General features: G+C 33.7%; 2 protein-coding genes and 1 pseudogene across 2 annotated transcripts in view; 2 read left to right on the plus strand and 1 right to left on the minus strand.

The window, feature by feature from the left end:
• Positions 1–8,895, plus strand: part of FAM186A (family with sequence similarity 186 member A) — a 50,727-nt gene extending 41,832 nt beyond the window's left edge. The window contains exons 11-13 of the mRNA XM_015593146.2: positions 5,646–5,838; positions 7,905–8,056; positions 8,709–8,895. Of these exons, the coding sequence (XP_015448632.1) occupies positions 5,646–5,838; positions 7,905–8,056; positions 8,709–8,895 (532 nt within the window). The remainder of the gene's footprint in view (positions 1–5,645; positions 5,839–7,904; positions 8,057–8,708) is intronic.
• LARP4 (La ribonucleoprotein domain family member 4) overlaps positions 1–14,340 on the minus strand; it is a 151,698-nt gene that overhangs the window by 106,500 nt on the left and 30,858 nt on the right. The window lies entirely within an intron of this gene.
• Positions 792–900, plus strand: LOC112483898 (annotated as a pseudogene).

The raw sequence follows: 14,340 nt of genomic DNA on the forward strand, positions 1-14,340 counted from the left end.
TATTTTGCATTATAAAAATATACTTCTATGAACAATCTTGTATATACATATGTATATGTTTAGATGTATATTCTTAGAAGTAGAATTTTCTAATCAAGGGTGTTTTGTAATTGTGATAGGTCTTTGTCAAATTGTTTTCTAAAAAGGTTGTAACAATTTACATATTGGTCAGCATTTTATAAAAGACTATTTCCCCACATCGAAACTAACATGAACTGTTATCGAGTTTTTTATTCATTGACAATATGATGAAATATGGTATTTCACTGCTTTAATTATCATTACTTTTATTATGGGTGAGGTTAAGCTTATAGACTTAAGAGCCATCCATATTTCATTTTCTGTGAAGACTCTATTAAAATACTTTGCCCATTTTTCAATTGGGTTATAAGTTGTTTTTTAAAATTGATTTAGAGTACCTGTTTAAATATTTGGAAAATTAGCCCCTTGCCTATGATATAAATTTCCAGGTTTCTCCCACTTGGATGTGTTTTGTTTCTGCTTTTAGTGGTTTTGCTTTGTAGAAATTTTTGATTTTTATGTTTTTACATCAAGGTATTTTAATAATGAATTGTACCTTATTTAGAAAGGCCCTTTCCACTCTGAGAAATATTAAAAAATCCTTTCTAGGTGTATTTTAGTACTTTTATGGGTGGTTGTTAGATTTGTTTGTTTTACATTTAAGTCTTTGATTAAACTTTCTGGATGTGATTCCATAGTATAGCGGTTAGCACGTCTGCTTTATACACAGAAAGTCCTGGGTTCCTTCCCCAGTGGAGCCATGATCAATGATTTATGGCCATGCCACCCTGAACATTCCTAATCTTGGAAGTGAAGCAGGGTCGGGCCTGGTTAGTACTTGGATGGGAGACCATCTAGGAACACCAGGTGCTGTAGGCATAAATAATAAGAATAAATTTAAAAAAAAAAAAAATCTTTCTGTTGTGAGATATGAATCTGGCTTTATTTTTCCACTTGGCTACCCAGTTGCCCCATTACTACTCACAAAATAATCTACCTTTCTCCCACTGATTTGAATGTACCTTCATCATAAATTCTTATACCAGTTAGGTCCATATCTGGACTTTCTATTATTTTTTACTGATTGCATGTAGATGAGTCACTTCTATTCCATATTATTTATTATAGTTTAATTTTTATGATGCTGAGTCTTTGTGGTAGTCATTAGTACTGTTTCCTAATATTTGTCAATGAAATGTAGGCAGAATTGATGTGTGTCATTTCTGTGCTGAGCTTGTCATTGCTGGTTTGAGACCCTCCAGAGTCTCCTTTTCCTCTGGCATTATAACCTACAATGTTTAAGGTGATGCCTATTCTGTTAGCTTGTGTTCCTTAGCGTATACAATGAAGCTCTCCATATTAAGCCCTGATGGATTTGCAGTATGAGTAAAATTTTATTTTTAGTCACTGAGATTTGGGGGTTATTTGTTAAAATAGCAAAACCTAGCTCATCTTTACTAATACAGTCTTTCTATGGAAAAAAATGGTATACTTTTCTTTTTGTTCAGGTTATGTGTGTGTGTATCCTTCAGGAGCATTTTAAAGTTTTCATTTAGCTCTTGCATATTCTTCCATAAGTGTATATCCTGGTAGTTTTCATTTTTGCTATTATTGTAAATGGACATTCTTCTACGTCTTCTAACTCGTTATTTGCATAAATAAAGGCCAGATTTCTCTATATCAATTTTGTATGCAGCCATTTTACTGTATTTAAGCTTGTGAAAGTTTTTCAATTGATATTTTAAAATTTTTCAGGTATATAATCATCACCTGCACATAATAAATTTTTACATTTAGATTTTCTCATTTTTAAGCATCTGTCTCTTGACTACCCAAATTGGTTGTACCTCCGGGTACTAACAAGGCCATATTTATTCATTTGACTGCCCTAAGTAACAGCTGTGAGTGCCTTTCCATGGCCCTGTGTTATTTTTTTATAATAAATTTCATATTCAAGAGTGTTTAAAAGGGTCACTTATATTTGTATTCTCTTTTCTGAAAAAGTTGCAAAATGTCCTTAACCTTAGTCAATTTTATTTATTTTTTATTTTTTGCATTCCCGTGTAACTCAGATTGCTAAAATATAAGTCCTTCTTAAATTGCTAATTATTAAAAACAAGTATAAATTGGTTAAAAAGATAGTAGTGATAGTGAACATCTTTCTAGTATTTGTCAGTAAGAAATATAATGGCATTTGAGTCAGAGTACATTTTATCATATTAAAGTATCCATTTGTTCCCCTATTTAATTGCTTTATTAAATTTGTTAAATCACATTTTGTTAAATGTGATTTCAGCATGTCATTTTCATGTGTATTAAAGAAAATATGGTTTTCTCTTCAGAACTATTAATATGATTAATTGTAATAAACCATCATGGGGGAGGGGAGAGGAGGGAGGTAGATGAGGTGAAAGGGGTCAAATATGTGATGACATTAAAGAATTAAAAATTTAAATAAATAAATAAATAAATAAATAAGCTGTCATTGCATTCTTGAAATAAATCCTATTCATCTTTAGTGTATCCTTTGAATGTGTTATGGAATTTGTTTGCTCACATTTTATTTAGGTTTTTTTTTTTTTGCATTGATATTAATTATTAAGTTGATTGGTGGTTTACTTCTTTTGTCAAATTTGGGTATACTTTTAAGCTTATATCATTAAAAATGTGGAACCTTATCTTGTTCTATGCTCAAGAACAATTTAGTAGTAAAATTTGCTATTCTTTTAAGGTTTGGCAGATTTCACCTATTATATAGGTTTACTACTTTTGGAAGAGAGTTCTTTGACAACTTTCTCAATTTTTATATGGCAATTTTTTTGTTTAGATTTATAGGAGATTTTGAAGACCTAGTGACATGATCTGGCCTGTTTCAGTAAAATCATTTGAAAACTGAATTATATAGATCAACATTTTTACAATATTTAACTTATACAATTGTACTTTTAATCCCATCAAGCATCAATTTGTTTTTTTCGGAGAGCTCTTCTTTCATAATAAATGTTCTAATAATCAAATCACCAACAGGTGTAACAATAAAATATTGATAGATTAAAGATTCCATAACAAGGATGGCTAGGTCAAGAAGATTCTAACATTATGTGGGAGAGAAAATAAAAAGCATAATAACATTAACTATTTTTGAATAGTATAAAAGATGGTTATACTTACTTCATTGAGAACAACATTATTTATGGGAATGGGTGTGATAGGAATTCTGTAACGCATGTAGGGAAGTGGTTAAAAACACATGTAATAAAAATGGTTATAAGAGTGAAAAAAAATCACCTTCAGGATATGGAAAAAACTCAAAGCTACTGGAAAATAATTTAATTAAAAATATACTAAATTAATTCCAAAAGTTGATATATTTAAGTATTAAATGATCCACATTTATAGTAGGTTCTAAGCTATTAATTATGACCCACAAAAGAGTGCTAAGAGTTATTCTCTGTGTGTATATGTATGTAAAATACATATATTCAGAAAAACATCTTCAATGGGTTCCCATTGCCTACCCTCCCCACAAAAAATCCAAACTCCTTAATATGACTTTTAAGGTCTTTCATAATCCAGCCATTCCAGTCTCCTCCCAGATTTTATCCTTTCATGTATCTGGTCTAAAAGTCCCAGACTACTTACTACTCTCAAAATATAATTTTCATGTTCTTGCACTTGTATATAGTATTCCCTCAACCTGGAATTCTTTACCCCCTTCTTCTCAAACTTCAGTGACAGTAAAATTTACCTGTAATTCCGCTTAAAATATAGATCCTGAAGCCTACCACCAAGATTTTGATTCAAAAGGTCTGCTGGAAGACCTTGGAATCTGCATTTTCAAAAAGTACCTCCTCCCACAAATGATTTAGTCCAGGTGATCAGAGTCCACACTTTGAGACAAACCGGTATTGTGGAAAGAGAGAAGATCTGAGTTTACTTTCCAAATCTGGTATTAATTATGTGACTTTAGAAAATTATTTAACTTTGCCTAGATTCCTTTTCCTCTCCTGTAGAATGAGGATGGGAAAACATCAGCTGTTTAGAAGGCCCAAACATGGTGGTATACATTATAGGAGAGAGAGTACATTTTTATGACTATTCCTCAAGATCCTGTTCAACATCGTCCCATGAGGCTTTCTTTATTCCTCTTATTAAAATTAATTATGTGTTCCTATTTGCTCGAACAGCATGTTTACATTTCTTTTTAGTATTTATTTCATTCTTTTTTTGACAAAGTTAATTTATTGGTCTCCTATTCTTGCGTGTAAGTGTTTTGAAGGCAAGGACTCTGTCTTTTTCATAACTGTATTACGTACCTTCTATATGTCTTGTATATACCAATGCTAAAATTTTAATGTATTAAGAATAAACAACACTATTATAACACTAAACTCTTTGAACAGTTAATGAAAATTTGACTGATTTTTTAAATTTTAGTCATACAGAGAACTAGATTAAGATCTCATTAAGCAAATCTTTCACCCCTATCCCATCTTTCTCTGCTTACTAAGGATGAGATGAGAATTGAAGTAACTGAGGCCAGTGATTATATTAATCCAATTCTTGTTAATTTTTTCAAGAAACAACATAATCAAACGATTACAAGCCATTCAATACAGTGGAAAAGGTTATGAGACCCAGAACCTCTATATAATGCTGAGCAGAATTGAAGACTACCAGAAAAAGGTGATGGGGGTCTGGACCAAGAAGCAGAAATCTATAGAACAGGAACGGAATCAGTGCCTGAAGAAAATGATATTCTTATTTAGACAGGTAACCTGTTTTCTATTCCCTCTCCCCAGTGTGTTAAGAAAAATAAAAGTGGTAAGCTTTGAAAATAATATTTACCTGGAGGTACCATGTATATTGGTTTCCTAGGGCTGCTGTAAAGAATTACCACAACTTGATGGCTTAAAACAACAAAAATGTATTCTCTTATAGTGCTGGAGGCCAGTTTGTAAAATCAAAGCGGGTTTGGTTCCTTCTGGAGGCTCTGAGAAATTTGTGACTTTAGAAAATTATTTAACTTTGCCTAGATTCCTTTTCCTCTCCTGTAGAATGAGGATGGGAAAACATCAGCTGTTTAGAAGGCCCAAACATGGTGGTATACATTATAGGAGAGAGAGTACATTTTTATGACTATTCCTCAAGATCCTGTTCAACATCGTCCCATGAGGCTTTCTTTATTCCTCTTATTAAAATTAATTATGTGTTCCTATTTGCTCGAACAGCATGTTTACATTTCTTTTTAGTATTTATTTCATTCTTTTTTTGACAAAGTTAATTTATTGGTCTCCTATTCTTGCTTGTAAGTGTTTTGAAGGCAAGGACTCTGTCTTTTTCATAACTGTATTACGTACCTTCTATATGTCTTGTATATACCAACGCTAAAATTTTAATGTATTAAGAATAAACAACACTATTATAACACTAAACTCTTTGAACAGTTAATGAAAATTTGACTGATTTTTTAAATTTTAGTCATACAGAGAACTAGATTAAGATCTCATTAAGCAAATCTTTCACCCCTATCCCATCTTTCTCTGCTTACTAAGGATGAGATGAGAATTGAAGTAACTGAGGCCAGTGATTATATTAATCCAATTCTTGTTAATTTTTTCAAGAAACAACATAATCAAACGATTACAAGCCATTCAATACAGTGGAAAAGGTTATGAGACCCAGAACCTCTATATAATGCTGAGCAGAATTGATGACTACCAGAAAAAGGTGATGGGGGTCTGGACCAAGAAGCAGAAATCTATAGAACAGGAACGGAATCAGTGCCTGAAGAAAATGATATTCTTATTTAGACAGGTAACCTGTTTTCTATTCCCTCTCCCCAGTGTGTTAAGAAAAATAAAAGTGGTAAGCTTTGAAAATAACATTTACCTGGAGGTACCATGTATATTGGTTTCCTAGGGCTGCTGTAAAGAATTACCACAACTTGATGGCTTAAAACAACAAAAATGTATTCTCTTATAGTGCTGGAGGCCAGTTTGTAAAATCAAAGCGGGTTTGGTTCCTTCTGGAGGCTCTGAGAAATTTATTCCAAGTCTCTCTCCTAGATTCTGGTGGCTTATAGACAATCCTTGGCATTCCTTGGCTTATAGCTACATAACTCCAATCTCTGCCTCCGGACTTCCCATGGCCTTCTTCCCAGTGTATCTTACATCTTTCTCTTCTGTCTCTTATAAAACCATGTGTCATGGATTTAGGACCCATCTGGTTAATTCAGAATGATCTCATTTTAAGATCCTTAATTTAATTACATCCATAAAGACCTTTTTTCCAAATAAGGTCACACTCACAGGTTCTGGGTGAACATATCTTCTGAGAGGTTCACCACTCAAACCACTACACTGTGACTTCAGTGAAACTCCTAAATTTATAACAGGAATACTGACTGGACTCTCTAAATGAGAAAAAGATTAGAATAGGAGAGACTTCCAGAAATGCTCAACTCATTCCTAGTCAACCTGCACCTACCAGCCTCTAAATATGAAACCTCTCCAACTGATTCATGGTAGTTATAGCCTCACAACTATCAGAAAGCAAGTTTTAATATGATGAGTTTACAAGAACGGAGGTAAGGACTTATTTAACTTGCTTACATAGCACCAGGAATAGATCTTGTGGAACTCTGACAATCCACTCACTATGTCTCAGAGACTCCTCTAAGATAACCATCAGTATGCTTTTGGGAGTGATAGCAACCTTCCAAAAAGTTATAGAGCTGAGATTAGAGTTCTTTCCTCTGGGATTACATACTCCCATTACGTGTTCTAGCATGTAGTTCTGGAACAATCTTGGAGATCTAGGAACATTTTATATCATATATATTCTTTTCTTTCACTTAATTTAATTAATTAATAAGAACAGTTTACTTGCTACTTTAGAAGATACAGAGACTTATCATAGCTTGGTTAAAATCAGACATATTTGAATTTTCCAGAAGTTACATTTTAAATAGTAAAGTTCTTTGACAAATAAAATGGATATTTTCTATAGTTTTTGGTTTGAAAAATATGGCCAATGTAAGTGGAATAAAGCAAGATGAGTTGGCAGTGTCATGAGCTGTCTAGCAAGAACCAATGTCAAGGGTATTCCAGAGGATGAATATGGATCTAAGGTCAGAAAAACCATAATCTAGATGATAAGGTGGGTATCGAGGCAATAAAGAAGGAAAGGGAAAAAGCAAATAGGAGAAGAGGGTAGAAATGAATAAATATCTTACACTGAGTCAGAGTAATGGTCTAGAGAGGTTGGTTCTGCTGCCAGATTGTCTGGATTCAAATAAGCTTCATTACATACTAGCTAAGAGGCCTTGGAAAAGCCACTTAAATTTTCTGAGTTCCAGATCCCCATCTGTAAGAAAAGGATAATAAAAGAATCCATCTCATATGGTTGTTGTAAACACCAAATGAATTAATATATAGAAGGCATCTGACATTCAGTATATAGTCACTAAATGTTAGCTATCGTTACATTTGCATAGTGCTTTACAATTTATGAAGTGCTTCCGTGTATATTATATAATTCTCACAACAATCCTGTGTTATTATCTTTTCATTAGTAATGAGGAGAAAGAGGTACAGATAAAAATTAGCAACTAACTCAAAGTCACACAGCTAGGAAATGAGAAAGCTAGGTCCAGAGCTTACACAGGACCAAGGTTTATATATATCATAGCTGCCACCTCTGAAATTGTGTGTTGGAGTAGGGTAGAGTTGAGGAGTGGTTAGAGGAAGTGAGAAAGAAGATAGAGAAAGAAGATTTGCAAATCCATAAAAAAAGGAAGAGTCATAGGTTAGCTCGGGTTGGCTCAGATCTTAAAGACTCTGGCCTGTTCTTTTCATTGTTTCCTTTTTATTTATTTTTAGCTCCGAGAGATACATAAATTGAATCTTAGTCAACCTATCCCTTTGATCATCAATAAAAACCAGATATCTGCCCCTACCAAGTTTGCTCAACAACCATTCCTAGAGCTATTAATAGAAGAAGACAGAAAACCTGAGAAGTTCAAGAAATTTAGGTATGTCATAGGAAAGATCGACATTAAACTTTCTTTGGATGATATGTGGGACCTAATAATTTTTTTTCTGCCTAAGAGCTTCCCTACAATTATGATATGGTACAGTGGAGAGTCTAAAGGAGTATTAACTTTCTTAGCTAATTTAGCAAGAGGCTTATTTATATATATTTTTTTAACTTAAATATTTAATATCTAATTTTGAGTTCCTTTAAAAAATGAAGCTGCTTCTTCCTTACTAAGAAACAAATACACAATGAAGAAGCTTAGAAGTATTACTTTTTTTCTTTTTTTGAAAGAAGGTAGGAGCTTTGGTAAAGAAGTGGGGAAAGATTGTTTCTGGGGGAAAAAAATCGCCTGGATATGGTCTGCATACTCCAGGAAGCTAAGAAGGTAGTTTTAAAATGGATTACTAGGTGAAGTCATGAAAATGCAGCTTTCAGGTAAGGAAAAAAGAGCTACTTCAGCAAATTCTGCTGTTTTAATCCATTTCTCAGTCAAAGTGGGCATAGCAAACATTCCTCAGTACAGGGGAGGGCATTATAGGACAGTGTGGTGGTAAAGAAAAGAGGGGAGAGTAAAAATCATATATTTTGATTGACTATGTAGCTAAAGAGAGTTTGGCGCTTCCAATCGGTGCCCTCTGATTCTCTAGACAAGAAGACCAGATGGAAGCCATCTGGAATGCTGATCAGTCCACTTCAAGCTACCCAATAGAAGAGAAAACATCAATAAATTCACTCTGGGCCAAGCTGGGTGGGTACCCAGCTATTCCTATGCTGCTCCAGTTAGATGTCCAGTCCACCTTCAGAAAATCTCTTGCATCCATTCAATCACAGTAAGTTAAGGGAAGGGAGAGCACTCTGAAAATCGGGCCTTTGGTCATGTAACTTTCGTTTCCCTAATTTTTGCAGCACCAAGGAGTTACCAGAAGTGTTAGTCATTTAGTGTTTCCTTCCATAGGCCTGCAGATGTCACCACTGAAATACTATAAAATAAACAAAAAAACCAGTTATAATACCATGAAACCTAGTCCAACACTAGATAGGTCCACTTTGAATTCCACCCTGAGGGGTTTATTACTAGAAGTATCAGAAAGACCATAGTAGAATGTTTTTGTCCACCTCATGGCTCAGTAACATACCTTAAATTCAGTTGTCATATGTAGGCCCAATCTGAGGTAAACTAAGTGCTTATATCTGAGGATACACTTAGAATAGGTAAGGTGGGTGACGAGGATCCACATTTCCAAATTGTTAAACGATATTCTCACTTAAACCATTGGAAATCATTCTGGCGGACGTGAAGAGTTTTGAAGTTGGCATTATCTCTTTCAGGGCAGAGAATTATCTAATGTTCTAAACTAAGAATTTAGAAAATTGAACTTCCGTAACCTTTACAAAGGAGCAGTCTGACTATTCTGCTAAAATCCAAGTCCTGAGCTAAGAAGTAGTATTAACTCACAAATTTGTTTAGGTGGCAAATACTATGAAATTGGATATTTAAAATTCTATAATATAGTAAAATAATAGCAAAAATATTATATAATGTATACAATATAAAATATACTATGAGCACAACTGTTCATTAAAAAAAAATTACCAAACCAAATGTAACCATTAAGTTGAATAAGCATGACTCATAAGTTACAGGTTAAAATGAGAAAGCAACTTTCTCTCTCATTTTCCCTTACATTTTTTGGAGTGATTAAATTAATTAACTTAGGTTATTTTAAGAAAAAACATTGCTAATTTAATGACTATAGTGCTTAGGACAAGATGTATAAATTTTTCTTTAAATAATATTTTTTATCTCCATTCCATAGCTAGCTTCAACAATTAGATATCCTCCTAATCTGACTAACCACTTCTTACTCATGCTAAATCCTACAGATTTAATGAGACCCATATTTCCAGTTTACTTTTTAGGACTCAATTAAGATATCAGAGATTTTTTTGTTTGTTTCATAGATTTTTTAAAACATATAATGTATATACAGTAAAATTCATCCTCTTTAGGGTACAGTTCTGAGTCTTGCCAAATGCATAGTTATGGCAACTATTAATCTTGATGTCCTATAGTCTTACCTTTTCTAGAATGTCATATAAATCAAAGTACAGTATGTAACCTTTTGAATCTGGCTTTTTCACTTAGCATAATTCATGTGAGATTCATCCATATTGTTTCATGTATCAGTAATTCATTCCTTTTTATTTACTGACTAGTACTATTCTAGTGTATGGCTATGTCTCATTTGTTTATCCATTCACCAGGTAAAGGGCATTTGAGTTGTTTCCAGATTTTGGCATTTATGAATAAACCTGTTATAAAAATTAATATATAGGTTTTAGGGTGAATGTAAGTTTTCATTTCTCTTAGCTAAAATACCTAGGAGAGGGATTGCTGGATTGTATAAGTATATGTTTAACTTTTAAGAAACTGTCCACCTATTCTCCAAAGTGACTATTCATCTCTTTACATTTATTCAGTGGTCCTATTTCTTATCCTGCTCTGGATGAAAACCTAGGTAGTACCATGACATTTCGTTTCTTCCACTGTAGACTACTGTAACTTACAGTCTGGGAAGGAGAACATGAACAGCTTCTTTTGTCTTTTATGGGCTAGTGCTTCTGTTCCTTCTTTTCCAGACTGCTACTATGGAACCCCTTAGAGATTAGAGCTCTGGGAAGGGAGGAGAGAGAAGTGGAAAGGGAAAGTTCTTACTGACTATTACTGATACATTTTTCAACATCATTGCTTCCTGGATGTGGCAAAATTTTAAAGCTCTTTCATTGGAGTACATTATGTGAGCTCCTTAGAGATCATCATCACTGGAGATCTTTCATCTGCAGATTTCTTGATCTTGGCAAATACATTTCTATCCTAACTGGTTGTTTACATTTGTGATACCTCCATCACCTTTCTCCTGAGATATGTTTGCATCTTTAGACAGCCCTTCTGGATAGAATCCAAGACAATCCCATGCCATCTCTTTTGGGTATATGTGTATGTGTGGTCCACATCTAGTCTACAGAAAACACTTGAGCTTCCTTTGTCCAGATAAACTCTGAGATTGAAGCTTATCCCAATGCAGCAGCAGTCACTTCTTTGTTTCTACCATGGGAGCAGCTAGTCAATCAGTCATCTGCCTTAGATTTTTTTTCAGGATGCAATCAGGCCTCCAAAATGTAAGGTTCTATGCTAAGGTCTTGAGTGGAGGAAGGGTATGAGAGCTTTCAAAATTCCCTTCTCCTTGACCATTACATACTCTCAGAGTTAAAAGGATAAGTCAATTTCTTTGTAAATTCTAGTCTGGCACTTCTCTTTGGTATCTATTGTTAGAATTGCCAGATTTAGCAAATAAAAACAAAGGACGCCAGTTATCTGAATTTCAGATAAACAACAAATTATTTAGTACTATAAGTATGGTCCATGAAATTTTATTCTTATATTTAAAAATTATTTATCGTTTATCTGAAATTCAAGTTTAACTAGGCATCCTGTATTTAATATGGCAACTCTTCTATTGTGTTTTGCCAAAATTTCCATGTTGACATCCTATTACAAAATATGTAGTAGGAGTTCTAACTTGTAGAGTTAGATGCCTAAAAACTTTCAGAATAAGAACGCTGAAAACAGTGAAAAAAAATTTAAGATATTATAGGAAATAGAATTGAAGTCTTGGATTTTGCAATTTTCACTAAAAATAGAATACTGAATATATCAATTTTTAAGATATCTTAAATTAGTAATAATGGGCACTATATGATCAATTATTATTTACCATACTCTTCTTTTTTTCTCACTAGGATCTCTTCAAAGTCCTTCCTCTCCCCCAAAAAGATTACATTTATTTTACTTTGTGGCAATTAAAGTACAAACCAAGAGACTTTCTTTCCCTCTGGGTTTAGTTATTTCTACCATTCTTTAACTCTGTTTAAACAATCACACTTTCTGAGTTGTCTTCTCTGACTCCTCCTATGTGCTCCCAATCCATTTTATAATTAACGCTATGCTAGCACTTACCATTCTGAATTATTGCGTCATTACTAACCTCCCCTGATTTTGGACAATACGTTTTGGGGAGATTAATTGCCTGTTGTATTCAATTGTCTCTACTTTTGCTCTGCCTGCTTTCCTTTCAAGAATATTTACTGACTACTAATAATGTGCCATGTACTATAACCAGGCACTGATACAATATGTGGGAAGAGTTCAAGAGACCATGGATGTCAGATAGAAGGAATAATATGTACAAAAAATAAAAACCTCCCTACTCCCCAGTTCCCTTTCTTCCTGTTTCCAATAGGAGTGACAAGAACTAAAGTTTCTCTGCCTGCCTTGATGTGTTATGTGATGCTTGACGTTATCGTCATCTTTCGCAACACTGAGGTGATAACCATGGGACAAAGAGATAATACACCAAGAATTACAGAAGAGAGAGATAAGTAAAACCCTGTCCTTAATGATGTCCAGTTCCTAGAACAACCCTGAGTATACCTGCCTCTGGGCTTTTTTAAGTAAGCAATAAAATGGCCTTATAGTTTCAAACATCCTTAATTAGTCAGGAATTGTTGAAGCCAAAAATGTTACTGACTTATTTAGTTTATACTTTTTTCCCCTCAGGAAAGCCTTTCCTAACTCTCCCTATTGCCCTTACATGCCATTTCTCTGCACTCCGATAATATCCTAAGTTTATCACTCTACCATTGTATTTACCACATGTATTATAAGTATCTGTTAATGCACCTGTCTCATTGTATCCTCAGAGGTCTGACACTTTGCCTGGCCCAATAGAGATATTCAAAAAAGTTCAATAATGAATGGATAAGTCTATGTTTTTGTCCCCAAAGAGGTAATAATTAAAGCAGGGGGTGAGAAACTCCTGAGGAATTACAAAAGATAACAACTATCAAAAGAACCATTTTCAACAGGACTCTCTTAGGGCAGAGGAAGCTTTGGAAGTTGTAGGATATGTGCAGGAATTTTTATCAAGGGAAGTACTACTGGTTAAATAATAGTAATAACAGTAACACTTCACGATAGTGTGATGATTTTCACAGTGATTCTAATACCAAATTTAAACCTCACAACCATCCTAGTGAGGTAAATACAGTACGCATTTTAGAGAATAGGAAGCTGAGGCAGAACCAGAAGTTCAAACAAGTTCTATAGGCCATACTTTAGACATATGAAATTTACCTTAAGCTAAATTGTTTAAATATTTTTTCTCTCACTGTGGTAAAGACCATCTGATATGAAGTCTTACCAAACAGTATACAAATGTTAGGGTCAGAATGATGAGATCTGCCATTTCTCGGTCATATACCCTATGCCTCTGTCACACATAAGCACACAGATACACATACTACCTGTCTTTCACTATTCAAATCTTTCTCTATAGGTAGAGAAAGCTGGCACATAGGGTGATACATCATAATCCTGTATTTCCCTAAGAAATGGTCCTAGCAGGAAGTTTGCACACTTGAAAATAAATAGTTCAGATGCTTGCCTTGACTTGTTAAAGCATTTTCCCTAAGGAGGGGAAAAACTACTTAGGACACAAATCATAAATTGTAGTGTTGGCTGGTACATACAGAATCAGGGCAGAAGAAGCTATTTATGTACCAACAATGGCTGTGACATAAGATTATGATTTGGATTCTCCTCCACTGTTAGGATGTACCTAACAAGCAACCTGGACAGTTATGCTGGCTACACAGCATGCTGTTTCTCCAGACTCCTCTCTGACCCTATGTTTCTTGTTCTCATACTAACCATCTGCCATTCTACTTAAAATCTTTTTCCTAAATAATTTAAATGTATCATTTTTTATTTTAAAAAATTGGGTTTTTTCTGAGTATAAACTTGATATATTTTTACCAAAAATTTTTCAGAAAATGTATAAAACATAAGAAAGAATGACAAAGAATGTTAAAAAAATAATTTCTGACCACTACCATTCAGGGGTAATACCATTGCTAATATTCTGGCATATAATTTTTGTTTGATAAGGAAAGTTACATTATTTTATTAAGATATAATGTATTGGTTTTTACATATAGAGTTAGGAACCATTAGTAAACCACAATCTAGTTAGCAGCACGTGGACTCTAAGGAAAATGAAGCAAAAGAGCCAACTAAGAAGAAATGATAGGTAACAATGACATTTTTGTCAGATTCTACAAATTCAAGTGGTATCAGTGCATATTTACCATACAACAGAATAATGTCTACTATAGTCATCAAATCAAAATTTTATTTATTTATTTATTTATTTATTTATT

This window comes from Pteropus alecto, unplaced genomic scaffold (assembly GCF_000325575.1).
Source record: "Pteropus alecto unplaced genomic scaffold, ASM32557v1 scaffold196, whole genome shotgun sequence".
In the NCBI taxonomy this organism is placed as follows: Eukaryota; Metazoa; Chordata; class Mammalia; order Chiroptera; family Pteropodidae; genus Pteropus; species Pteropus alecto.